This window comes from Diuraphis noxia, unplaced genomic scaffold (genome assembly GCF_037042655.1).
Source record: "Diuraphis noxia isolate RWA-SAM2 unplaced genomic scaffold, SU_Dnox_SAM2 contig0001, whole genome shotgun sequence".
Lineage (NCBI taxonomy): Eukaryota > Metazoa > Arthropoda > Insecta > Hemiptera > Aphididae > Diuraphis > Diuraphis noxia.
In genome coordinates, this window is record NW_028301711.1 from 89,844,586 (window position 1) to 89,866,965 (window position 22,380).

General features: G+C 27.5%; 1 protein-coding gene across 4 annotated transcripts in view; it reads right to left on the reverse strand.

Moving 5' to 3' along the window:
* Positions 1 to 22,380, reverse strand: part of loaf (low-density lipoprotein receptor domain containing lost and found) — a 108,724-nt gene that overhangs the window by 17,599 nt on the left and 68,745 nt on the right. Inside the window, exons 3-6 of one of the 4 annotated variants that reach the window (XM_089216575.1) lie at positions 13,078 to 13,222; positions 11,957 to 12,079; positions 10,248 to 10,439; positions 1,233 to 1,358 (exon numbers count right to left, since the gene is read on the reverse strand). In XM_089216575.1, coding sequence (XP_089072701.1) covers positions 1,252 to 1,358; positions 10,248 to 10,439; positions 11,957 to 12,079; positions 13,078 to 13,222 — 567 coding nt within the window. In that variant the 3' untranslated portion in view covers positions 1,233 to 1,251. Of the gene's footprint in view, positions 1 to 1,232; positions 1,359 to 10,247; positions 10,440 to 11,956; positions 12,089 to 13,077; positions 13,223 to 22,380 lie in introns of all 4 variants that reach the window. The other 3 variants (XM_089216574.1, XM_089216573.1, XM_089216576.1) reach the window with 3 other exon arrangements.

A 22,380-nucleotide genomic window follows, 5' to 3' on the forward strand; every position in this document is an offset into this window, starting at 1 on the left:
AAGCCATCGTGGTAGCATCGAAAGTTTTGGCGATAACTAGATTGTGTTTCGATGATGGTCGTCATTTAATTTTAGTTCGTGCAACGAAACATTGTCATCGTTTTTGAACTATGCGCACGTGCCTGACTATAGCCGCTTGAACGTCGTCCATGTCAAAGGCCATATTACTTTTTTTTTAGATCAGACCACGCGTGAATGTCACAGAGTTAAAAGTTTTCAATGGCCAATAAATAAATTAACGACGAACTTTATTAATTAAAGAAAGGCTGTCATGGCAAACTGAGAGAAGTTATTTGACTATCGCGTAATATATTCGTGTAGGTACTTCATAGTTACTGCAAAGCCTAAGCAATAGATTTTCTGCATTTTTTTAAATAAAATGTGTCACACTCATAAAAACCTCATGGTATAAAAGAAGGTATATCGAACAATATAGCAATAGCTAGTATTGTAAGATATATCTATATGCATACATTTTATTATTGTTAGAAGTAAGTAGGTTATCATTCAATTGGAAATTATTTTACATAAATACCTATTCAGCTGTATATTGTATAGTATTCGGAATTGAAGATATAAATTGATTATAACCTATTGGTTATTATATAATTTAATATTTGGTTGAGCTTACAACGTTTTAACGGTAACAATAAGGTGTATTGACATAACTATAATTTATAGGTTTCAATTTATAATAAAATATATGTCTTATAATATTGATCAATAATCGAAGTGTTTGATGATAAATTGTACTATATAATATCGATGTCAACATTTTAATGAGAACTTCTTTATATGATAAAAGTGATTTAAAAATAAAGAATTTTCTCAATTATGACAATTATCTAAATCGAGAACTACTTAATATAATTTATTTTTTTTTTTTACCTCATCGTATAAAGAAATTCGTGTATGATGTTTTTGAAACTTTATAATTGAAAAAAAATTTAACGGGCAAATTTGTATAGTACCTAATAATTAATTATTAATACTACTAACAAAAAGTTTAATTATAATCATATAATGATTTAGAGAAAAAAAATGTATTTGATTTTGTAGAATAGGAATGGGCGATATAGAACCTAAAAACATTTCCTGGTTTCGACACTGACAAGGAAAGTACATATTCATAATATTATAATGAATAGGTACGTCAAATGTTGAGATACTATGAAATGTATTCTTCAAGCATTTATTTATTTTTTGTAAAAACGTTATATTTAATTTTTTACCTGTCAGAGCCAGTATATTTCACTTTGCCTGGCAGTAGAGACGGACCCGTGCCGAGCTGTACCCTAGCTGTTGGCCCGCAGGGTGCTGCCAGTTTCCCGACCGTCCAATTCCGTTTACGCCAATCACTGAAATTATTAACAAATAATAATATAATTGTTCGGATTTTATTCAAAACTTGTTAATTATAAATTATACAATTCCATAATACACAAAAGGATGGTGTATTATTATGAGTATTATATCAAAGCCAGTCGATGTTAAATATCATTTGTTAATATAATTATATTATTACTTAAATTATATTTTATATTTTAATAACATTAAACACATTATTTTTCAACATTAAAATTATGTACGTACCTATACGATTTTTTTTTAAGTACATACGACTATATTACTTATTATGTTTAAACAATAAATGATAAACTACTATGTTTAATTATTTCTTTTTTTTAATTTCAAGCTGTGTTAAAATCCTTATAAGATTTAAAAAATATTCATTCTTATTCGAAAATTAATTTGAAAATTTTAAAAGTAAAGTTTCACTCGGGATTTAGTGGTTTTAATGGAGTAATATGCATTTATTAACATCATATTATTTTACAAAAGTTTCAACAGTGGAACTTGTACGCTTTTTGAGCAACATTATTAATCATAAATTCAATATTAATTGGTTTAAGTGCAGGATTCATTAAATAACTTGATCGTAGATTAAAAAGAGTATTAAAATATGTTATATTTTTAATGTCCTCGGTATAAAAATAATAAAGGAACCATAAATATACGTATATAATGGTATATATATATATATATATTAATATAATATTATATATTGGCAATGAATAATTGTTATATATATTTTTTTAAATGTTAATATAATAGTATGTGTGATACTAGAACTAGATTTAAACTGGAGTGCTCTTAAGAGGGTGAAACACCCGTATTCGTTGTCTCAGTTTTACAAACGCATAATATAGCAAATTTACGCTCAGCAGTTCACGTTTTACTCCGTAATTTTAAAATAAGAGTGAATAGACTTAATATGAAACTTGATGGTAAGAATATTACCTGTGTTTTTTTTAAAATTATTTTTACGATAATTCAGTTTTTAAGTGAGTTATGATCATTTTTATTTTACAATTTATAATATGTGCATCACTCCAATTTTTAAGCTAACGGAGTAAAACGTGAACTGCTGAACGTAAATTTGCTATTTTGCTATTTACAAACGCATTTGTAAGACTGAGACAACAAATAATACGGTTATGACATCCTCTTAAGATGCCTAGTGATGGTTATCATTTAAACGATGTCATTTTTTTGTCATCTCTCATGAAAAAATTCAACGTATAGTATCTATGAATCAGTGATAAAATCTGGCATTTTTACTCTCACGAGGATGTGTGTAGTAACATCAGTATAACTATGACAGAAACTAACCATTTTTTTTTCTATTATAACGGATTGTATAATTATTTTGTGATTGCAAATAACGCAACAGGGACATCCTATATTGTATGCACAATGCATGTGCACATGTGAAAGTATCAAGTGAGATAGTAGATGGATAAAGCATTAAAGACATTTTAAGTGTATACCTAAAGGCGTGTTATTGTTCTCGACCGGAAAATGGTGTCGCCTGTAACACCGGAAATAAGTCATTCGACCCTCGGGGTCTTCGGGGATTCGTTAGCATAATAATATACTTGAATCGAACTGTACGGTAACGACAATGTTAGTGAACGGTCAGACGATGGACGTCGCCGTCATACCGTCTTTTCCAATGTCAGGTACAGTTAAATCTTCTCTTTTGACGATAAGTGGAGTAAAAAATAAATAGTTTGAAATGTTTTCAAATTCCAGCTTAATACTTTTCATAATGTATTTTTAGTTTCTCATAGTATTTTATTCCAAAACTAGTCTGATAATATTGTACCATTCCAGCTAAAAATATTTTATGTTTACTGTCATATAAATATTGTTTGTGGGATGATTTTCTGTTAAAGTTATATTGTTAAAAATGAACACTCATTCAATTGAAGTTCCTATACCAAATAATACATAATACCAAAAATATTGATTAAATTTAAATTTTTAATTAGTGGTGAAGTATAGCAAAATTTAACTATAATGAAGTTGATTAGTCAAAACAGAATAGGTATTTACTCATTAAAAATCACTTCATAAAATAAAATATAAAATGTTATGAATGAAATAACATGTTACTCGTAATAGGCATATTACGGTCGAGCCTATTTCATAAGAATCTTATGAATATCGCAACTGCAGTACTGTAATACTACAGATTATATAAAAATAATATAAAATTTTATAAAATCTGTGGTAATACCATAATAGATTATAATATGTCAGTATTAGTTTTTTTACATTATTATATTGTTATACTATTACAATGCATATTATTTTAATCATCGTAAGTTTTTATCACGCAGAATCTTCAATATAGTGAATGATGAATGGTTAGGCGTATATAGTATAGACAATGTATGTTGTATGTATCACAACCTAGTTGTTATACTTAGTGCACACTACCAGAAAATCGGTCAGTCGAGAATCCAAGCATATACCTGATCTGATGTCTATGAGAAGGGAATAGAGTTAAGTTGGTTTACGATAGGATACAGCCACAAATTGATACAAGATTGCAAATGGTGGTGGTGGGAGTTTGGACTTTGGAGTCCGCAGGGAAATCCCTGCGTACGGTGCAGTGGACGGTTTCAGTAAAACCGCATCGTAGACGTAGATCGTATACTCGTACACACGATTATTTTACGGGTCTGTACATCACATGATTACTTATATTATTACTATATTATACGATAGTAAAGGGTTTAATTTTCAATGCTGGCGCTGTGCTTGGAGATGAGGGGGCGTTTTTCAAATAACGATCTAAATTAGTTTAAACTAGCGTATATTATATATATAATACAATATGATAATAGTATAGATGTTATAATAATATATTATGGAATATAGACAAACAGGTGGCAAAGCTGACACGACCACCGCCTGCGTGTTTATTCAAGCGCCAATATATGCAACATCGTGGCTATAGATAATAATATACAGCAGGTACCCGTTTGGTATAATGTATAGGTGCCATTATCCATATATAAATATTATGTTATCTGAGAATATATTGTTATGTACCAGCAGCGTAATCACAGTGGCGTGAACTTATATGGAGCGCATTTCTGGGATGTTGTTGACTTGAGAAACCGCTTATGAAGGTATTTTGTTTTAAAAATACGAGTATATGCGTGAAAAGTTGAAATAATACATATTTTCATGGCTTTTATAATTAGTATTTTAGTGAAATTTTCATGAGTTACGAATATAATATCATTTTTTTGATGAAATGTGTAGTCATTATTTTTAATTAGTTTAAAAATGTTAAAAAGCACACCTATACTATAATAGAATTCATCCATCATTCCGTAATAAGGTACATAACCCAGGATTTTTCGAATGGAGATAGACCGAGACTAGGTATATTGGGTCCGAGATAAGTTTGGTACATTTTAAAAGCGGTAAGTTGAGCCCCGGAAAAAAAACAGGTAGGTAGATTGAGCCCAAGGAAACTAAGATCTCTTAGATTTTGTTCCTTATCAAGCATGCTTTTCTTTTTTTATTTGTGCTTCTTAATTTTATTTGTGTCTCTTATTGAACTTCAAGTAATTCATTAATAAAATATTCGGAACTGGACTGTAATAGCGTCGGTTTAATCGCGAATGATACGATTCACAACTATTGGTGGTATGCATAACGGTTATAGCGGCAAATTCCGATCAAATATTCTAGGGAAATGTAGCATCAGCTGATATATAAGTGTTTAGTATATAATCGCGAATTGATTCTATTTTCCGCGAACCAACTTACCTGTTGTCTTTTTTTCCACGGGAGCCAATTTACCGAAGAAGGGTATGTGACACAATTTACCAATGTCAGGTAGAGACCGAATAGAGTAATACAAAAAAAAAATTGACTTATCACAATTCCACCATAGATAACATTGAATTGTGTAATCTATATAATTAAGTTATTACGATTGTTAATAATGGCTCATAAAAAATAAAGCGTTTAAATATAATTTAATACATCTTCAGTAAAGTTGTTAAAAAAACATTTTTTTTTTTTTTTACATTAATTATCTCTATTCATAACGTAAAGCAATAATTAATTTTGTAGTTTAACTTAAAAACATTTTAACGTCAATCTCAAAAATATTCCACTAATGTTCTTGTCAGTTGTCACCTATGGTTGTCTAATAATCTAAATCTGGTTATAATAATATTGATTTATAATTCATTAGGTATATTCGTTGTCAAAGCCACGTGTCACATATACAGAACACTAGTCTCGTTATCATTCGGTCAATAATATATGCACGCATGTTTATCAGTATACCTTTCCGGATTTGCGTAACTAACCTAACCTTCGATATGAATCCCGACTTCCTTGTGTTTTCATCCCAATCCCTGGATCAGACCGGAAACGCAAATGTATACGACCACACATGTTCACTTTAATATATAAATGTAAAGTATGTATACATACTTTAGTGAATCCCTCGTAAATAAAACCGTCAAAGTCGAGGCGGTGGTGGATATAAGCACGGACGACCGGAAGTTCAGAAAACCGATTAAAATTACGGCATTGGTAGTGAAATAACGACTTGTGGTGTAGAAGAAACAAACGTTAAGGTTTGCGCAGATATGTGACACACACACACACACACACACACACACACACACACACTAATTTGTATTTGAGCATACGCTGCACAGACGATGGTATAATGTGTCTGTTACTAAACGATGACGGTCACGGAGATTTACTTTAAAATTACCTACCTAATGCTATTTTGTAAGTATTCTACTTTATCCCTCAAAACGACGTTAAAAGCCAATTCCCGTCAAACGAATCACGTTAGATAAAAAAAATTAAATACACAAATACCAATTAGGTATACAATATACATACTTACTCAAGAAATATTGTCCTTTCCCGCATTTTTTTAATGTTTAATATAATACATACAAATATAGATATCCTTTTATTTATTTTTTTTTTTATTTTAGCGAGGTTAAATTAAGGGAGTATTTTAATATTAATTTTCAATACTAAATAAAACTCAGTTATAAGTTGAAATTATAAGGTTTATAGTTTACCCTACTGTACAAAAATTATTAAATATCAGTGGAAAAAAAAAAATGTTAAAATAATGTCTATTTGTGGTTTCCGTATAACCGTATAATAGACGTTCATAAAGAGCCAATTTCGTATTAAAAAAAATATTATGTCTAAAATTAGAGTAAATTCCCCCTATCATACATTTACATATAATAGGTATTATTACCTAAAGAACTTCTGAAGATTTTATTAATGTTTGTATTTAAAAGGAATTTATGCCCATTTTAAAATTGTTATTTTTTGTGAATCTTAAAATATTTATAAAACTGAATAAACCAATTGGCACAAAAGATTCGATCCAGAAGAGGAAAAAAGGTGTTAAACTAATATTATTTTAAAAAAAAATAGTTGTTTTATATTTTAAGTAATTTAAAATTATTCAAAATTGTTATAGGTAATTGTTTTTTTTTTTCAATTAGAATAGAAAAATGTACATTCCGAGTTTTAATAATACAAAATTTCGTCATTATGAATAATAATTTAGTAAATTTAAGTTATGCTGTGGTAAAAGTAACTTTCTAACTAAATTAGTCAACATAACTTAAAAGTAACTTTTGACATAATTGTATACTTTTATATGCTAAACCTCGTTTACATGTGGTTAAATAAAAATGTCTACATATAGCCCTGTAAAATAATAAAATGCATAATTCCTTGAAAATGGATAGGTACTCTGAGTGAAGGAATTTTTAAGAAATTTAAGCATATCCCGTAGTTTGTAATACTATAGGGAATGTTTACGATTTCTCATAACATCAAAACAATATAATATTTTTTTACTACAATTATAATCACATGGCATTCTAGGTAGGCAATCTTGGTACGCCAAATATATGGTTAATATTTGTTTTTAGTTAACAATTAACTAGTAATAATTTAGTGGTAATTTTTTAAAAACAGTTATGATCTCACTCAACTATCCTAATGAGTAATAATTAAGTGAAGAAAAAAATAGACTAACAAAATATTAAGTTTGATCCAAACACTATATTTTATGTTTATTAAGTTATATTTTTAGGTCACATAAAAAAAATATATAGACTAAATAAATTAACTGTATTTTTCTGGTTATAAATTTTCTTAAATGGATGGAAATTTAACATCCCGCCTTATATGGTAGGTTGGAATGAATTTTATTTTACTTTAATATAAAAAGTGTTTTAAATTATAATTTATCCAAAGAAAATATACCACTTTAAATTTAAAAAAACATAATTAAGTTTGTAATAATTTTTCTTATAACTAAGTAAAAACATTATGAAATATAAGTTCCATACTAATACCTATTCCACGAATGAACACCGTCAATGATAATTTATTTTAATGTTTTTATTAAATAATAAGTATGTTATTTTAGTAAATGCTATTTATTTTACATTTTTACCACACTATAATACTTTCAATAATACCTATTTTAAATATACATTTTTATCTAATGAATATTGTAACTTATTTTTAATGTTAAAAAGGCATTTATTTGAATAATTTATCAAATATCTGGATATCGACTACCAATAAAATACGTATTTATATATATATATATTTATAAATATATTGTTATTATTGCACCTACATAATATTATACGCACCTTATGAAAATTGAATGTAATGAATATTATTATTATAAGAATGTAAAAATTTGATACTCTTGTTAAAGCTAATAACCTCTTTAGTTGATGCTTAACACATAAAGAAAAAATATTATTGTTATTACGTGATTGATGTTATTACATGTCATCAGCCATTTTTCACATATTTTTATACTGCGAAATCTTAAGATGCTTGTACTGTTAAAATATTATGAACGGTCCACGGTGGTATGACGCATAATGAAAGTAACTCATCTTGAAGGGTAAGCCGATCGTTTGAAATGTTACAAAATATATTACTCATCGTTTTATCATTATAAATATTATCTAGATTTATGAATTTGTTTTTCGAACACACGTTTTAAACATTAAATCTGATGACAATATATAAAATATCATAAGATTTTTAAAGTTCTTCCATTACAAAAATAAAAACAAAAAATGTGAAAAAGTAATGTTTTAAATATTAATAAATGTGTTGAAACACAAACAATGACTGGTATTTTTAAGTAAAATTTCAGAGAAGCTTATTATACTGTTATAAAATATACGTCACCAAAATGTTTTAATAACGATACTTAGTATAATATTATGTTTAGTTTTAAGTGTAACTCAGGGTGATAAAAATCTCATCGTAATCATACAATAGTAGCTATTAAATTTATGATAAAATCATAGCTATTATTATTGTCATTTTTATTATTTTGGTGTTTTCAGTTTTTTCTCACATTAATAACTATTTTATACTACCATGATATTTGTTTTTAATACGAATCATACTTCAAGATATTTTTTTAAGTGTTGAAATTAAATTACTATTACTATTAATAAATTACTGTATGATAAAAATCAAAATTAGAAAATACACATTAATATTATTAGTTTATTATATAAGGTTTAAATACACGGGGGATGTGGTAATTTTGAAATTATAACTATCAATATTGATCGACTACAGTTACATCATTTGTAAAAATTTATCTTACGGAGACAATGTTTAATCAAATTGAAATTACTGGTATGAATAGAAATTAGGACTTAGATGCATTTCAAATAAGTCGTCTTCTTAGCAAATATCAAAAGTAGTTCTGACATAAAAACAATTGGAGACTCCTTATGTTATATAAAAAATAAAAGTATGTGAACAGTATTGTATTTACTTAAAAATTCGTGAAGTCATTATTTGAATAAATGAATTAAACAAGTAGGTATAAAATAATGGTCAAATTATCCTTTATATAACTAAATTCTAGGGTAGGTACTCAAAACACTAAATAAGTATACACGTGAAACAGATATTTTTTTCAATATGCATAATATATTATTTCTATGCTTAGACCAAGGTACTGAATAGTGTTCAAAGTCTACATATATTTTATATTTTTATCAGTATATATGAAGCAATAATATTAATGTATTTTTTAGAATATAAAAATTGAAAATTTATTTTATTTTAGTTTTTCAGCTATTTCCGTCTGTTTTGTTTTATGCATTTCAACTTTTAAGGATATTTTTTTTAGTATTATGGTCTTATAAGTATGTGTTTGTACTTTTCGGGGATTTCAGGTTTTATGTTGTTTTAAAACATGAGATTTACACATTCTACGTAAGTTCCTTATTTAAATTTTTAAAAAAACATTATAAAAACTTTGTTACGTACGTTGTTCTCTAAAAGTCTAAAATACTGTTAAAACACATAAGAATAATAGTATCATTCCCGTTAGTGAAATTTTATAAAAAATTGTACACTTACCTAAGTATTATCACCAATAAATATAAAATTACAATACTAAATTATACGTAGCTTAATATATTATTAATTATTAGCAATTCTATAATGTCGAGAAATTTTGATGCAATACGTGTTTTATGTTCAGAGCGTTATTTTTTCTTAGTGCACACTAGGGGACATAATAACGGTTTTTTGGGCTCTATCTCTTACTATTTAAATCTCAATTACTTTGCTCTGTGGTGCCTTAAAAACGAATCACCTAAACACAGCTTGTACCAACATATTATTGATTTGTAATCTCTACAGTATTTTTTGTTTGAATGCGTTCGTTATCCAACGGCTCATGGTAATTATAAGCAATGATACTGACTTTAATGCACAATTTAATATTATATTGTTTTAAAAACTAAAATTCAATCGAATAGTGACCATAGTGACCCTAAAACAAAAAACTATACTACAACAGTAAAAGCACTTACTTTGAAAATTATTTGACGTGTCATGTAATGAGACACTGTGCCTGGAAGTCGGGATCGTACCGTTCGACGTCCGGTAACATATGCAGTAAACGGTCAACACGATGACGCACACACCCAGTATGGAGACTACGACGAGTGAGGCGACCACTAGTATGGTGATGTTTATGCCCAACAGCGTTAACGACGAAGCACCTGTGGACAAAACGATAAATTCGATAAAGAATTAGCACGATGAATTGCAATGGTATAATTATATAACGTTATATCATGACACAATATGATAAATCGTACGAGGCGTGTCACGAGGTAACTGTCTTAGAAATGTAATAATTATTATGTTAAGACATTGGAGAGTCTTAGCGGGCGATTGATAGATTATATTATTATTGAAAAATATTTGGTGGGCTGCCGTGCGCAGTTTAACGAACAGTGCTACAACCATATAGTGCGGGCGCCGATAATAATAATACATTGTTCAATTAGTTGAATTTTTTATTTTACACGAAACTAAAAAATTTCGGTGATCATTATAATATAGTACGTTTCAAATGCAAATCAGAGATTTTGGTAATTATATTATACTGGTTACTTAGTTGATACATTATTACTAGACATGTTTGAAAATTATAGATTAGTAAAAAAACATATTTAATTTTAGAAGAAGTTTAATGAAATTCAAAATATAAAGTTTTTAATATACGCACATCAAGAAACAATGTCAAAACAGAAACCTAAATGTCTGAAAAAATCGGACGGAAATACATTGTTATTTTGCATTTATATAATTCTCTATTATGGTCATAATTTAATGACGTGCTTTAAGAGGGGTTTCAATATTATAATCATATTGAATTGAAATCTCAAATAGCATAAAACATGGGACTTGATTGGAATATTCAACTATCCCAATTAGGAGCAATTTTCACAGAAGGATTTAATTGCAGTTGTTGTTTTTTTTGTACTGTTTCAGTGCGTATGTACCTACTATGTTGTTTCAAACAATAATATTAAATGGAATTTAAGATAAACGAATAAAAAATAAACAACAGTACCCGATACAGATAATTAGACGAGCTACTTTTTATGAAAGCAATCGATCTTGCTCAAAAAAAAAAAAATTCCGAGAGAAGTTTTGGTTTCAAAAAGTTTATCAAGGTTTAGCTAAGACCATTGTGAGTTATTTTACATTCTTCCAGCATTATTATTTTTTTCATTTTAGGTAGTAAATTATTAAGTATAATAAGGTGTTATATTCTTGTATTATTATATTATGTTATAATAACATTATACCGAGCATATTTAAAAAGAACCTAAAAAATGAACGTCAAATATTATTAATTATTTTAATTTTAAAGAACTCACTCCGCTCTGAATTTGAAAATCTGTACACACGAATCAAATAATAATAGCATTATGCTTTATTATATGTTATTATAATATGTATGACGTATGTATATGTGTGTAATGAGTGTGTACGCTTCCATAGGCTGTTATATAAAGTTATTGTATCATCTGTCAGGACGGAAAAATAATAAAAATAAAAATATAATAAACGCAATGGTTTTATTATTTTGATAATTGGTAAAATACGAATAGAATGCCCTCTCCTCTTTTCGATACACGTATATTTTGTCGTCAAGTATAACATTATTATACTCTACATAAAGCTAGCCTGAATGCAAAAATGATAATTTAACCGTTCGCCGTACCTTGACAAGTTGGCGTCGTCGCTTCATCCGTACCGTCGGGACAGTGGTTGATGTTGTCGCACACCAGGTCGTTGGAGATGCATTGCGACATCGTTTGACATTTGAACTCTCTGCAATTGTGGACTGGAACAACAGATGAAAAAACACGTTTTTTTAACGTGGATTTATCGAACTTTCGGTAATGTTCATAAAAAAATATTATAATATATTGATTTAGATGTCCTGCAGCGTATGCCATTAGTGCTTAGTCAGACGTGTTTTTATTATTGACCTTTATGGTTTTTATAAATTTTGATTTATTGTTGTTATTATTATTATTATTAATAATATTATTATTTTAATCGGAATTCAAACTGCTATGAAATTGTTTAATCGGATGATGGAAATGGTGCATATAATATGTGGAAAAGACAATAAATATACATTATAATATTACTCTAAGCGAAAACATTATAACATTGCTGTTTTTTTCTAATACTATACCTATAATATTGTATATGTATATATTATTACTATAAAATATGAATTTCAAATGGAGACACATGCTGTGTACTGAAAATAAATGTGGTAGAAGCGTGGTTTGATGCATTATTGAAAATATATTACATTATATTATGGATATTAATCATGTGAAGAGTGTTATTTGATTAGATACAAAATAATCATATTCGATGACGACGACTACGGCGACGGTTTTTCAAATATAGGTATTACAGTGGTAGTGTTCTGGAAGTTGCTTTGTTGATGATATATTTTGTTATAACTAAGTGGGCGTATGAATTTTATATTATAATATATTAATATATATTATACGATGTTAAAATAATTTAAATTTTGTGCGTGTGTGTGCTGTGTGCGTGACAAATAAGGCCGTGACTAAAATTCGATGAGACAGAAGCTTGATATTGGTATTTTATACACTCATGTATACGACACGATTCCAGCGCAAGGGTGGAACATTGAGTGGTGGATAGGAGGAAGAAGTATGGCGTTGTTTGATGGAGGGGAAGTGCATGGGTGCATGGAGTTTTGAATCCTCTCTCTCTCTTTCTGTATGTGTCTCTCTCATACTCTCACATTCCCTCTCTCTAAATAAAAAATAAAAAAAAAAAAATACTTACAAGGATCTTTGAAGGCAGTTATAATTAATCTAAAACCGTTGACACGCGTGCCCCACGAATCTGTCACGTACTTGAGCGTGACAAAATTCGTACGCGTAAATATCACGCCGATGGACTGTTTCGTACTGCTGCACGTGATGTCGGCCTGTATAAAAACAAAAACAGAGCGAAAAAAGTTCATGAAATGATTTGATTTTTATCGGTAATAAAAATAGTAACAATAATAATATAGGTAATGTGCGTGTGAGCACGCGCGCGCATGTATTTCAAACAGTATTGTGATATTCACAGGAATTATTTACAGTACAAATTAAAATGTTAGTAAAACAATGTTAGTAATCATAAACATTCGAATGTATTCAATTTATCTAATAGTTTTATTCGTCAATACATGATATATTATAGTATATTAATATAGTACCCAAACCACGGTAATAAAATTGACACGATTTACCTATACTAAAAAAAACGGTAAAGAGATCGTTTGTCGAACAAACTTGCTTTTTTTCCATGTCACTTTTATCCGTAATTTAAAAAATATTTTTCCTTTTTGTCCCAAGAACATTGTATCCTTTTTTAATAAAATTTTTATAATACACACTTTGGGAAACACTTACTTAAAATTATTTATGTCCAGCATGGCAGTATACATATGTCTACAATGGACTGTTAAATATTTTATACAGATAATATCTCCATAAGAACATTTGAGAAACTATATAGATAGATCTATCTCAGGATGAACCACTTTAGCTATTTTATAAATAAAATATAATAATAATTATAAAGGTATACCAAAAATTCATAATATTGTACGCTATTTCAGTACAATTTCGTTTTCAGAGTTCATTTTTCACAATGTTTCCGATTGTAGTCAATTTCAGTAAAAAATGGATATCTTAGAAAGTTAACGATGATGTCGTGTGGTATTTTATAGTAATTTTAAATATAACTTTGGATTAACAAGTAAAATAGACGGTTCTAACTATTGAAAATGTGTTACGTGAACTTATAATGTACCAATTTTTTATACCTACCAGAATTATTTATTTATTTTAATAACTGGTGAACGTAATTACGGCTCTTACAATCTAAAAAATATTCATAGATAAATTGTAAATGCAGGATGTAAAAATGTATTATGTAAAGCTGTAGAAGATATGCATATACAATTGAAAAATGTTGTATTAATGCCATTTGCTCATAACGACCAGGCAGCATAAACATATTTTACTGTATCTAATATTAATAAGCTGAAAAAAATATAAATATACATAAAGCTTGTAAAAGTGTCCTTCCTCCTAATCCCACTAATATTAATGAAGTGCACATATTTATTGATATGGAAAAAATAGTAAATACCTACCTATTAGACGAGAGTTATTTTCATTAATTGGTGATAAAAATAAAAGGTTATTGATTGTTTCATGAAAACAAAATTTATTTTTCTTAATTCAAGTCGGAAATATATACATAGTACTTATAAATATTTTTCAAGATTTTTAATCGAATGTTTACTTAACATTGATTTAAAAATGAGCATTATATTTAGTTAGTATTTTGTTTACTAATAGAGAAATCGATCAAAATATGTATGAATTCGTATTTACTAAAATTTTTGAAAAGTGTCATACACGTAGTTTTTCGTTATTGCCAGAAGAGGTTACCTACCGTTGATTTTGATTTAGCATTTCATAAAGCTGTAAAAAATGTATGGTCGAATAGTGGAGAAATTTTCACACATTTTAAAGGTTTTTATTTTCTTTCTATAGAGACGAATTTTCAGAAATTGAAGATAAGTGATACGGTATACGCTTAGTTTGATATTTTTTAATTCAGATGAAGTATCAAATTGTTTTGTTGAGTACCTACTATCCGACTGTTCAGTAAATGAATAATTAACAAATAATTTGACTATTCAACTGATACCTACGTCTCAGAAGATTTTTTCATTTCCACCAAGTTTTGAGTAATTATTAAAAGCACACATTGCAAGTGAATGTTTTCATTCGATTTTTAACAAAAATTTTAATTATATTTATCCACCAATAACAGTTAGGTTGAATGTTATAAATGAAAACTGAGGTCTGCATTAGATAAAATAGTCTTCATTTACAAACTTGTTCTAAAGATAAAAAAAATTATAGACCTGACAATGAATAAATAAGCAAAATATATAACCATATATTACAGGAATTAATCTGTGTGATTTTATTAACTTTATTGCATTTAACTATTATAAATAATAAATTTAAAAATCATATATTTACGATTTAAATTTTTATATTAGTTTTTTATTTTTATTTTTTGAATTTATAATATTCTTAAACAAATCCGTTTTCAAATTTAAATAAACAATTTTTCTTAACGATGTTATTGAAATAAATGTTATTAAAATTATTTTAATGTACATTTAAATCATTAAATGAACGATATACAAACTATATTTTAAGAAAGTAATAAAAGTTACCTCTTTCTGGCATTCTATGGGTAATTCTAAATGACGTTATAAATCTAATTTACACAAATAAATAATAAAGTGTCTCTCAAAGTATGTGTTATTAAAATGTGCAATAATATTCTTGAGCGAAGAGGGAAAGTAATTTTAAAATATTTGTGCAAAATGTGAAACGTATTTGAAGAAAAGAATCCCCACTGAAAAAAACATCAAAATGTGTGTAACAATAAACGTTCCTTACACAAATTCCGAATAATCAAGAATTATTTTACGCTAATATTCATTGGCATATTTAGTATTATATAGAAATTTATTTATATAGTGTAGAGAATGACGTAAGGTTTTGTATAATCCAGATGTTCATTTGAAGCCTTAGTATTCATAATGCTTAAGTCTGTGTGGGAAATTCACAAGTGATGTTTATTCCGAAATGACATTTATTGAACGTTTTGATTGGCGTCTCAAATGTAAAAAGGAATTTAAATTTTAGACAGGCAATTATAATACTATTAAACGTGCTTTATTTCAAAAATCATTAGACGATTAATTATTTTATATTTCGTTGCTTAAGTGTTTCCCAAAATGTTTGTAAAAATAAATCGTTTTTATCGGAGAAAAAATATTCGTAAAAATTATAACAAGATATGGTATTGTGTACACAGAAGACAGGACGATTTCTTATAATATACACATCCCCTTTTTTTTTTTTTTACTAATGTATTAAAGTCTGGTTTTTAGAATTTTCAAGTACCTTATTTACTTAAACATCATTTTTACAAATTTTTTAACGACATTTAGAAATTTTCCTTTGTCGATAAAAACTTATTTTTTTTCAAATGAAAAACATCTATTGAACTGTGAGTAATTGCTGAACAAAGTGCTCAAATCGTTAAAAAAAGTTAACGTTTATAGAACAGTTTTTTTTTTTTAGCTATTTACAGACATTTGACATTTCTAATTTTTTTAGTTGTAGATACAAATAGTTGTTCACTCTATCAAAACCCTTGAAAATGTGAAACAAATAAACAAGATTCCCTATACAATTTTATTAAGCTGTTTAAGAATATAAAAACATATCATATTCAAGATTTATTATAAATAAAATATAATCTTACAATTTATAAAAATTTTCCTGGTAGAATAAATATGGCTAAATATATTATTTTTCATATTTCATATTTTATGTAAAACTACTGTTTCATTTTATTTCCCTTAGTATATACAATTTATTAATTCTAAAAATACTCGTTTTAATTTTGATTTTGATGCATCAAAATGCATACACATGCTTTAAAATGTACAAAAATAAAGAATAAAATATTTATGATTAATGAGACCAAAATGTATCAATTAATAAAATAATGTTGTATTATATTCCTTTAAGTAAATACTATAGATAATTCTATATTTCTTTGATGAAGTGCAGAACATCATACTTTTATCTAAATGATTAATGTTTTACTAACGATATAAATGTGCGTAATATAATATTTTGTCCAGAACTCAGGTTGATAAATAATTTGATTACATTTATAATAATTTAAATCATCAGGAATATCGCAATTTATATTTCAATAAATAATAATATTAATTTAATCAGTTGACGAAGTGGAAAGATGAGACAATCCATCACCTTTTTTTTAATCATTCTGTTAACATTTTATTTATATATACGTTTTCTATTCGTTTGAAAATTAATACTTCCAATAAAAAGAATAACGCATTTTTATTGATTGGCTGTGAATATTTTCAATCAGGAAATGGACAAACCACGAAGTAAAGTGTATTTTTTTTATCATACTTTAGGTAAAATAAAAAATATTTTGATTTTGAGTAATAACCATAATAACATAACATAATAGGTAGTAGGTACAAAGCCATTTTAGTTACTACGATTTCTGAATTAAATATTTTTTGTGCTGCCTATACAGAGTGATTCTTTTATCAAATATCACTCATTATTTCAAAAACTATTAACTTATTTAAATTTTTTTTTCAAGATTTTAGACCCATCATGTTCTTGTACTATATAATTTTTAAATATTTGTCACCCTTATGTTTATCAGGTAAGCCACTATCAACTTTTTATTTTGAAATAACAATTTATACTTGGAATTTCATAAGCTTTAGATTTTTTTTCAATGAATTTTCACGTTTAAATTTAAATTTTTCGTTAATCTGTTGACGAGATATAGCTTACCAAAGTTGGGTGGTTTTGGGAGGTGTTTGTGTTTTAATACCTAGTAGGTAGATACCCTAGCAATTAGGATTTTGATGCCTCGGGGTATTATACTTTTGAAATAAATTTATCAAAAATACTGTATTGTAAGTTTAAATTTTGCACCAAAATGTATTTTATAGTACTCATTTAGGGAAGGGTCGTTCACCCCGCTGAAGATGATAGCCAATATTTGCCGCACTAGTCATAATAATATATATTATTATCAATTATAAAGACCATAAGTTAAAGGTGATAAATTAAAGCCCATAGTATAATAGTGATAATCATTGAAATTTTTACCTATAGAACATATCAGGTACAAAGATTATCACCACTATATCTTGGGTTGGACGATATCGTATTTATTACCATTAACTCTTTGTCTTTATAATAATTGATAAATAATATTAAGTATTATGGACAGTGAAGTAGTGTATTCATTGGGGAGGTTAAAACCATCCAACTTTGGGGGCCTATATCTTGTGTATAAATATAATTGTGAAAAACATTATATAATTATATAGTTTTAGAACAAGATGGATCTAAAATTTTGAAAAAAAAAAAAAATGGAAAAGTCAATAATTTTTGAAATAATGAGTGCTGTTTGATAAAAAAATCACCCTGTATGATATATTATTTTATTATTTTCTGATGATATTAATATTTGACACAGCTGTTAGTCAATTAGTCAATTAATATCGCATACCTAATTGTACAAAATTGCTCAGGAATCATAAGGTAATATTTATATTATAATATACTAATATACATTAAACACGTCATAAAGATACAAGTACATATTATTATTATCTTGTCGTATGATTATTATTTATTAATATAGTTTCTGTTGAAAATTCATTAGAAATAAGTTGGTGGTTTCCAAATTCTCTTGCGCATTAAAACCACGTAATTTATTTGTTTTAAACGAAAACGGAATCTGTACTCATCGAGATTGGTGGAGTGAGAAACTCCCTGTTTACAATCGTTAATGAAAAACACACATTGTGTGTTATTTATGTGGTTATTACTACAAAGTAATGAAGAAAACAGGGTTTATTCACATTGTATTGAAATATTCACTGACTATGTTTAGCAATATAACAGTAAATAAAATAGCCTTCACAGTGTGTTCGATAAGCACCCTCACGCGGCTTTAAGTAGAATATGTGATGGCATAATTATTATTGTTCGTCTGATACTATCATCCACAAAATTCGCATTATAGTATGATTATTCGCACATCGTTGAATTATATCAGTATTACATGTAACCTTTGCACACAGCATCATTAGTCACTCATTAGTTTTAGTTTGACAATATGATTGAACAATGTTTAATGCGAAATTGCCGACGTTTTACGTAAATATATAAAATTCAAAAGCCTGCTACCTTCTCTATGTAGGTGACCGGAAGTCTCACTGATATATTAAAGTATATTATTAATATAATATTTATAGGTACTCGTTGTCTGCTTGCAGCTGGACAAATAGTCTTAATGATACCTTTGCACTTATATATTATTATGGGCACGTCAATTTACTATAGTGTGATAATTCCTAAAACGTAATAATTTATAATGATTTATGGCGTACGTACAGCAATAGATGGATGCGTAATATAGTAATATACCAAAGGAGACTTGAAACGTGTTAACGATAGCACCTGTCAGATTCGCCGTCGAATCGGTGCCAAGTATGCGTATTACCCGTTTACTCGATCCCAAGTAGGGCTATACCTTGTTTACATGACCACCTACACGTGGTGGTGCGTAATCGAGTGATTTCTAACGAACAGTCATAAATATCTTCCATTATAAACCTTTGGAATTTGTATTTGTGATGGACATGGTAAATACATTGCTGCAAGAGGGAGATATGCAACAATTGTTGAGTATTGTTATAGGTACGTGTTTGTAAGTCTATATGTATCGTGTATTCGATGTAATAATATTATTTTACAGCAGTGATTGTTTTACTTTTACGGGAAGAGGCGGCGATAGGTGGACCACATCGCTTTGGCCGTTTAAAAATATGAAAGCAATAGGAAAACATAAATGGGATAATAAGTATATAAATTGTAAGTATATGAAAAATATTTCCCCCCTTCCCCTCTTTTGATATAAAAATAATGGTACATAATGACAACGATATAATATAAATAAACTAGAATATAATCGAACTATACCAAATTTTAATAATTTCAATATAAATATGTTTGATACTGAAATGTTTTGATTAGGCTTCAGCTGGTAACCATATTATCAAACCCCTATCTATAAATAAATTTTTAGTTTTTATAATTTACAAAAAAAAGTCCAATTTTTAAATTAAAATAAAACCTTATAAAAAAACCTTTGATAATATTCTTGCATTTAAATAACTGTATAACATTCACTATATATTTGAATAATAAAGTAGAATGTAATATCAAAAACGCAATTTTTTTTTTAAACTTAAAATTTGCTGTTATTCATTTTTGAAACAAAGAAAATATTTAATATATATTTTAGTCAACATAACGTTTAAATTTAAACAAATCAACCTCTTTGCGTAAACTATTTAGTATTTTATCGATATTTGCGTGTCTAATCAACCAACTAAACTTCAACTAGCTTCAGTAGCTAATGGACACGCCAAATACTACATAAAAGTCAACAAAATTTTTAACTAGGTCGTAATAAGTAATTTTACCAGCACATAATAAGTCATAAAATATTTTATTTTATTTAAATAGTTGAATTTAACATATTTAAACTGTCTTATTAAACGTACGATTTAACAGATTGCAGCCAAAATATATTACATTCCATTCGGATGTAAATTATAATATGTATACATATTTATTATGTTTAATAAGAATATTATTCAGCAAACTATATTCGCAAAATATTTTGATGATAACTTATTTTTCTTTCTACTACTTACCACATAATCAGAATAATATTTTATTTCACATTTGATTATTAAACAATAAACAAACACCTATTTTTTTATCCAACGTAGAAACTCTCTGAAGAGTTTTTCAAACTCTAGCTGAACCAGATACATAAACAAATTTTTAATGTATTTTGAACTTGATTAAATTAATGCAACTGCAGCAGGTATAAAAAAAAAAGTTTATATTTTGAACTATAATTGTTATTAAATAATATTTAATATAATAGTCATTCTGCAGTCGGTCATCGGTGGCATTTGGGAAATGTTGAATATTAATAATTTTTGAAATTCACTTGCCATGAATCCACATTTATTTTCCTTTTATTACAAATTTTATTAATTAACATTATGATAACAATAAATTTAAAAATAAATTTACAATTCCACGAAAAATACATACAAATTGTTAAAATGTATTAGCTCAATATAGGTACGAGCATAATTAGTATCGTACAATTGTTTTTATTTATTATTTTGTCATTTTGGTACTGATTCTTTAAACGAATATGTATTTTCATTTTCACGCGTTTTTTAAATATCAAATTTTAAACCGGAATACTAAATTAAAACGTACTTGCATTTTGATTTTTGCCTGTGCTAAATATTTGTAAATTGGCAGTGTTACACAGAGTATACAGTAGTACTATACGGAATCTACGTCAGAACCTAATAATAATTTATAATTCTATAAGTACCTACTTATATTACGGATATAATTTTATCACTTTTTTTCTTGTTCTTGTTCTTGTTCTTGTTCTTGTTCTTATTATTTAATTCCTTAAATCCTAAAGTAATTAGGGAAATCCACAAACGCAGACTATGTGATCAAAATATAATAGCTGACAGGGTGGCATGATAATATTATACTACAAATTACAATGACAACTGACAGCGTCGGTCGGTAGTGTCGGTAAAATTAATGGCATATTTGCGGTTTGAGTAAAAATGACTAAGGCGTAGACGATAATGTGGTATGGTCACTATCACTCCTAGACGAGTTCAGGAGTGATGGACGCGGTGAAATCTCATCAGAATTTTGGCAAAGCGTTTCACTCAAACGCGGCTGTTTAAACGGTCGAGTACAATGTTTTTGTGTGTCTCCGTCCCAAATGGTTTCCTAGAAACTTTGCTAATTTAAATATAGAATATTATACCAACGTATAAATGAATTATATATCACTCTGAGGTCCACCACAGCAGGTAGGAGCCATATACGCATAGTATCACAATCGCCGTAGAAGTTATAACAATAATAATAATATCTACCCGCATCACCATAATATCATATTGTACTTAAAACATATTCACACACGTTATAATAATTTATTGTATTACGAGTTTCTATTGATTAGTATAATAATAAAATATATCTTTGCAGTCAATAATAATATGATAATATCCAGTTACCATACATGACGACTGACGAATTAGAATTAAATTATTACATTATAATTATATTTCTAGATTATATACAAATTTTTTATTTACTGAATTTCTTTTCATACCGGCAAGTTGGCAACTATCATTGTTGAAACGGCTTTTTTTAATTATTTGAAAGTAAATTACAATTTTCTTATCTGAATGTTTGATTATTCTATTAAAATAATAAAGTTCTTATCCTATACTTGTATAAATAATTCATATTATGCCCATTCACAGATATTAAGTTTTTGTTACCTACATAAATT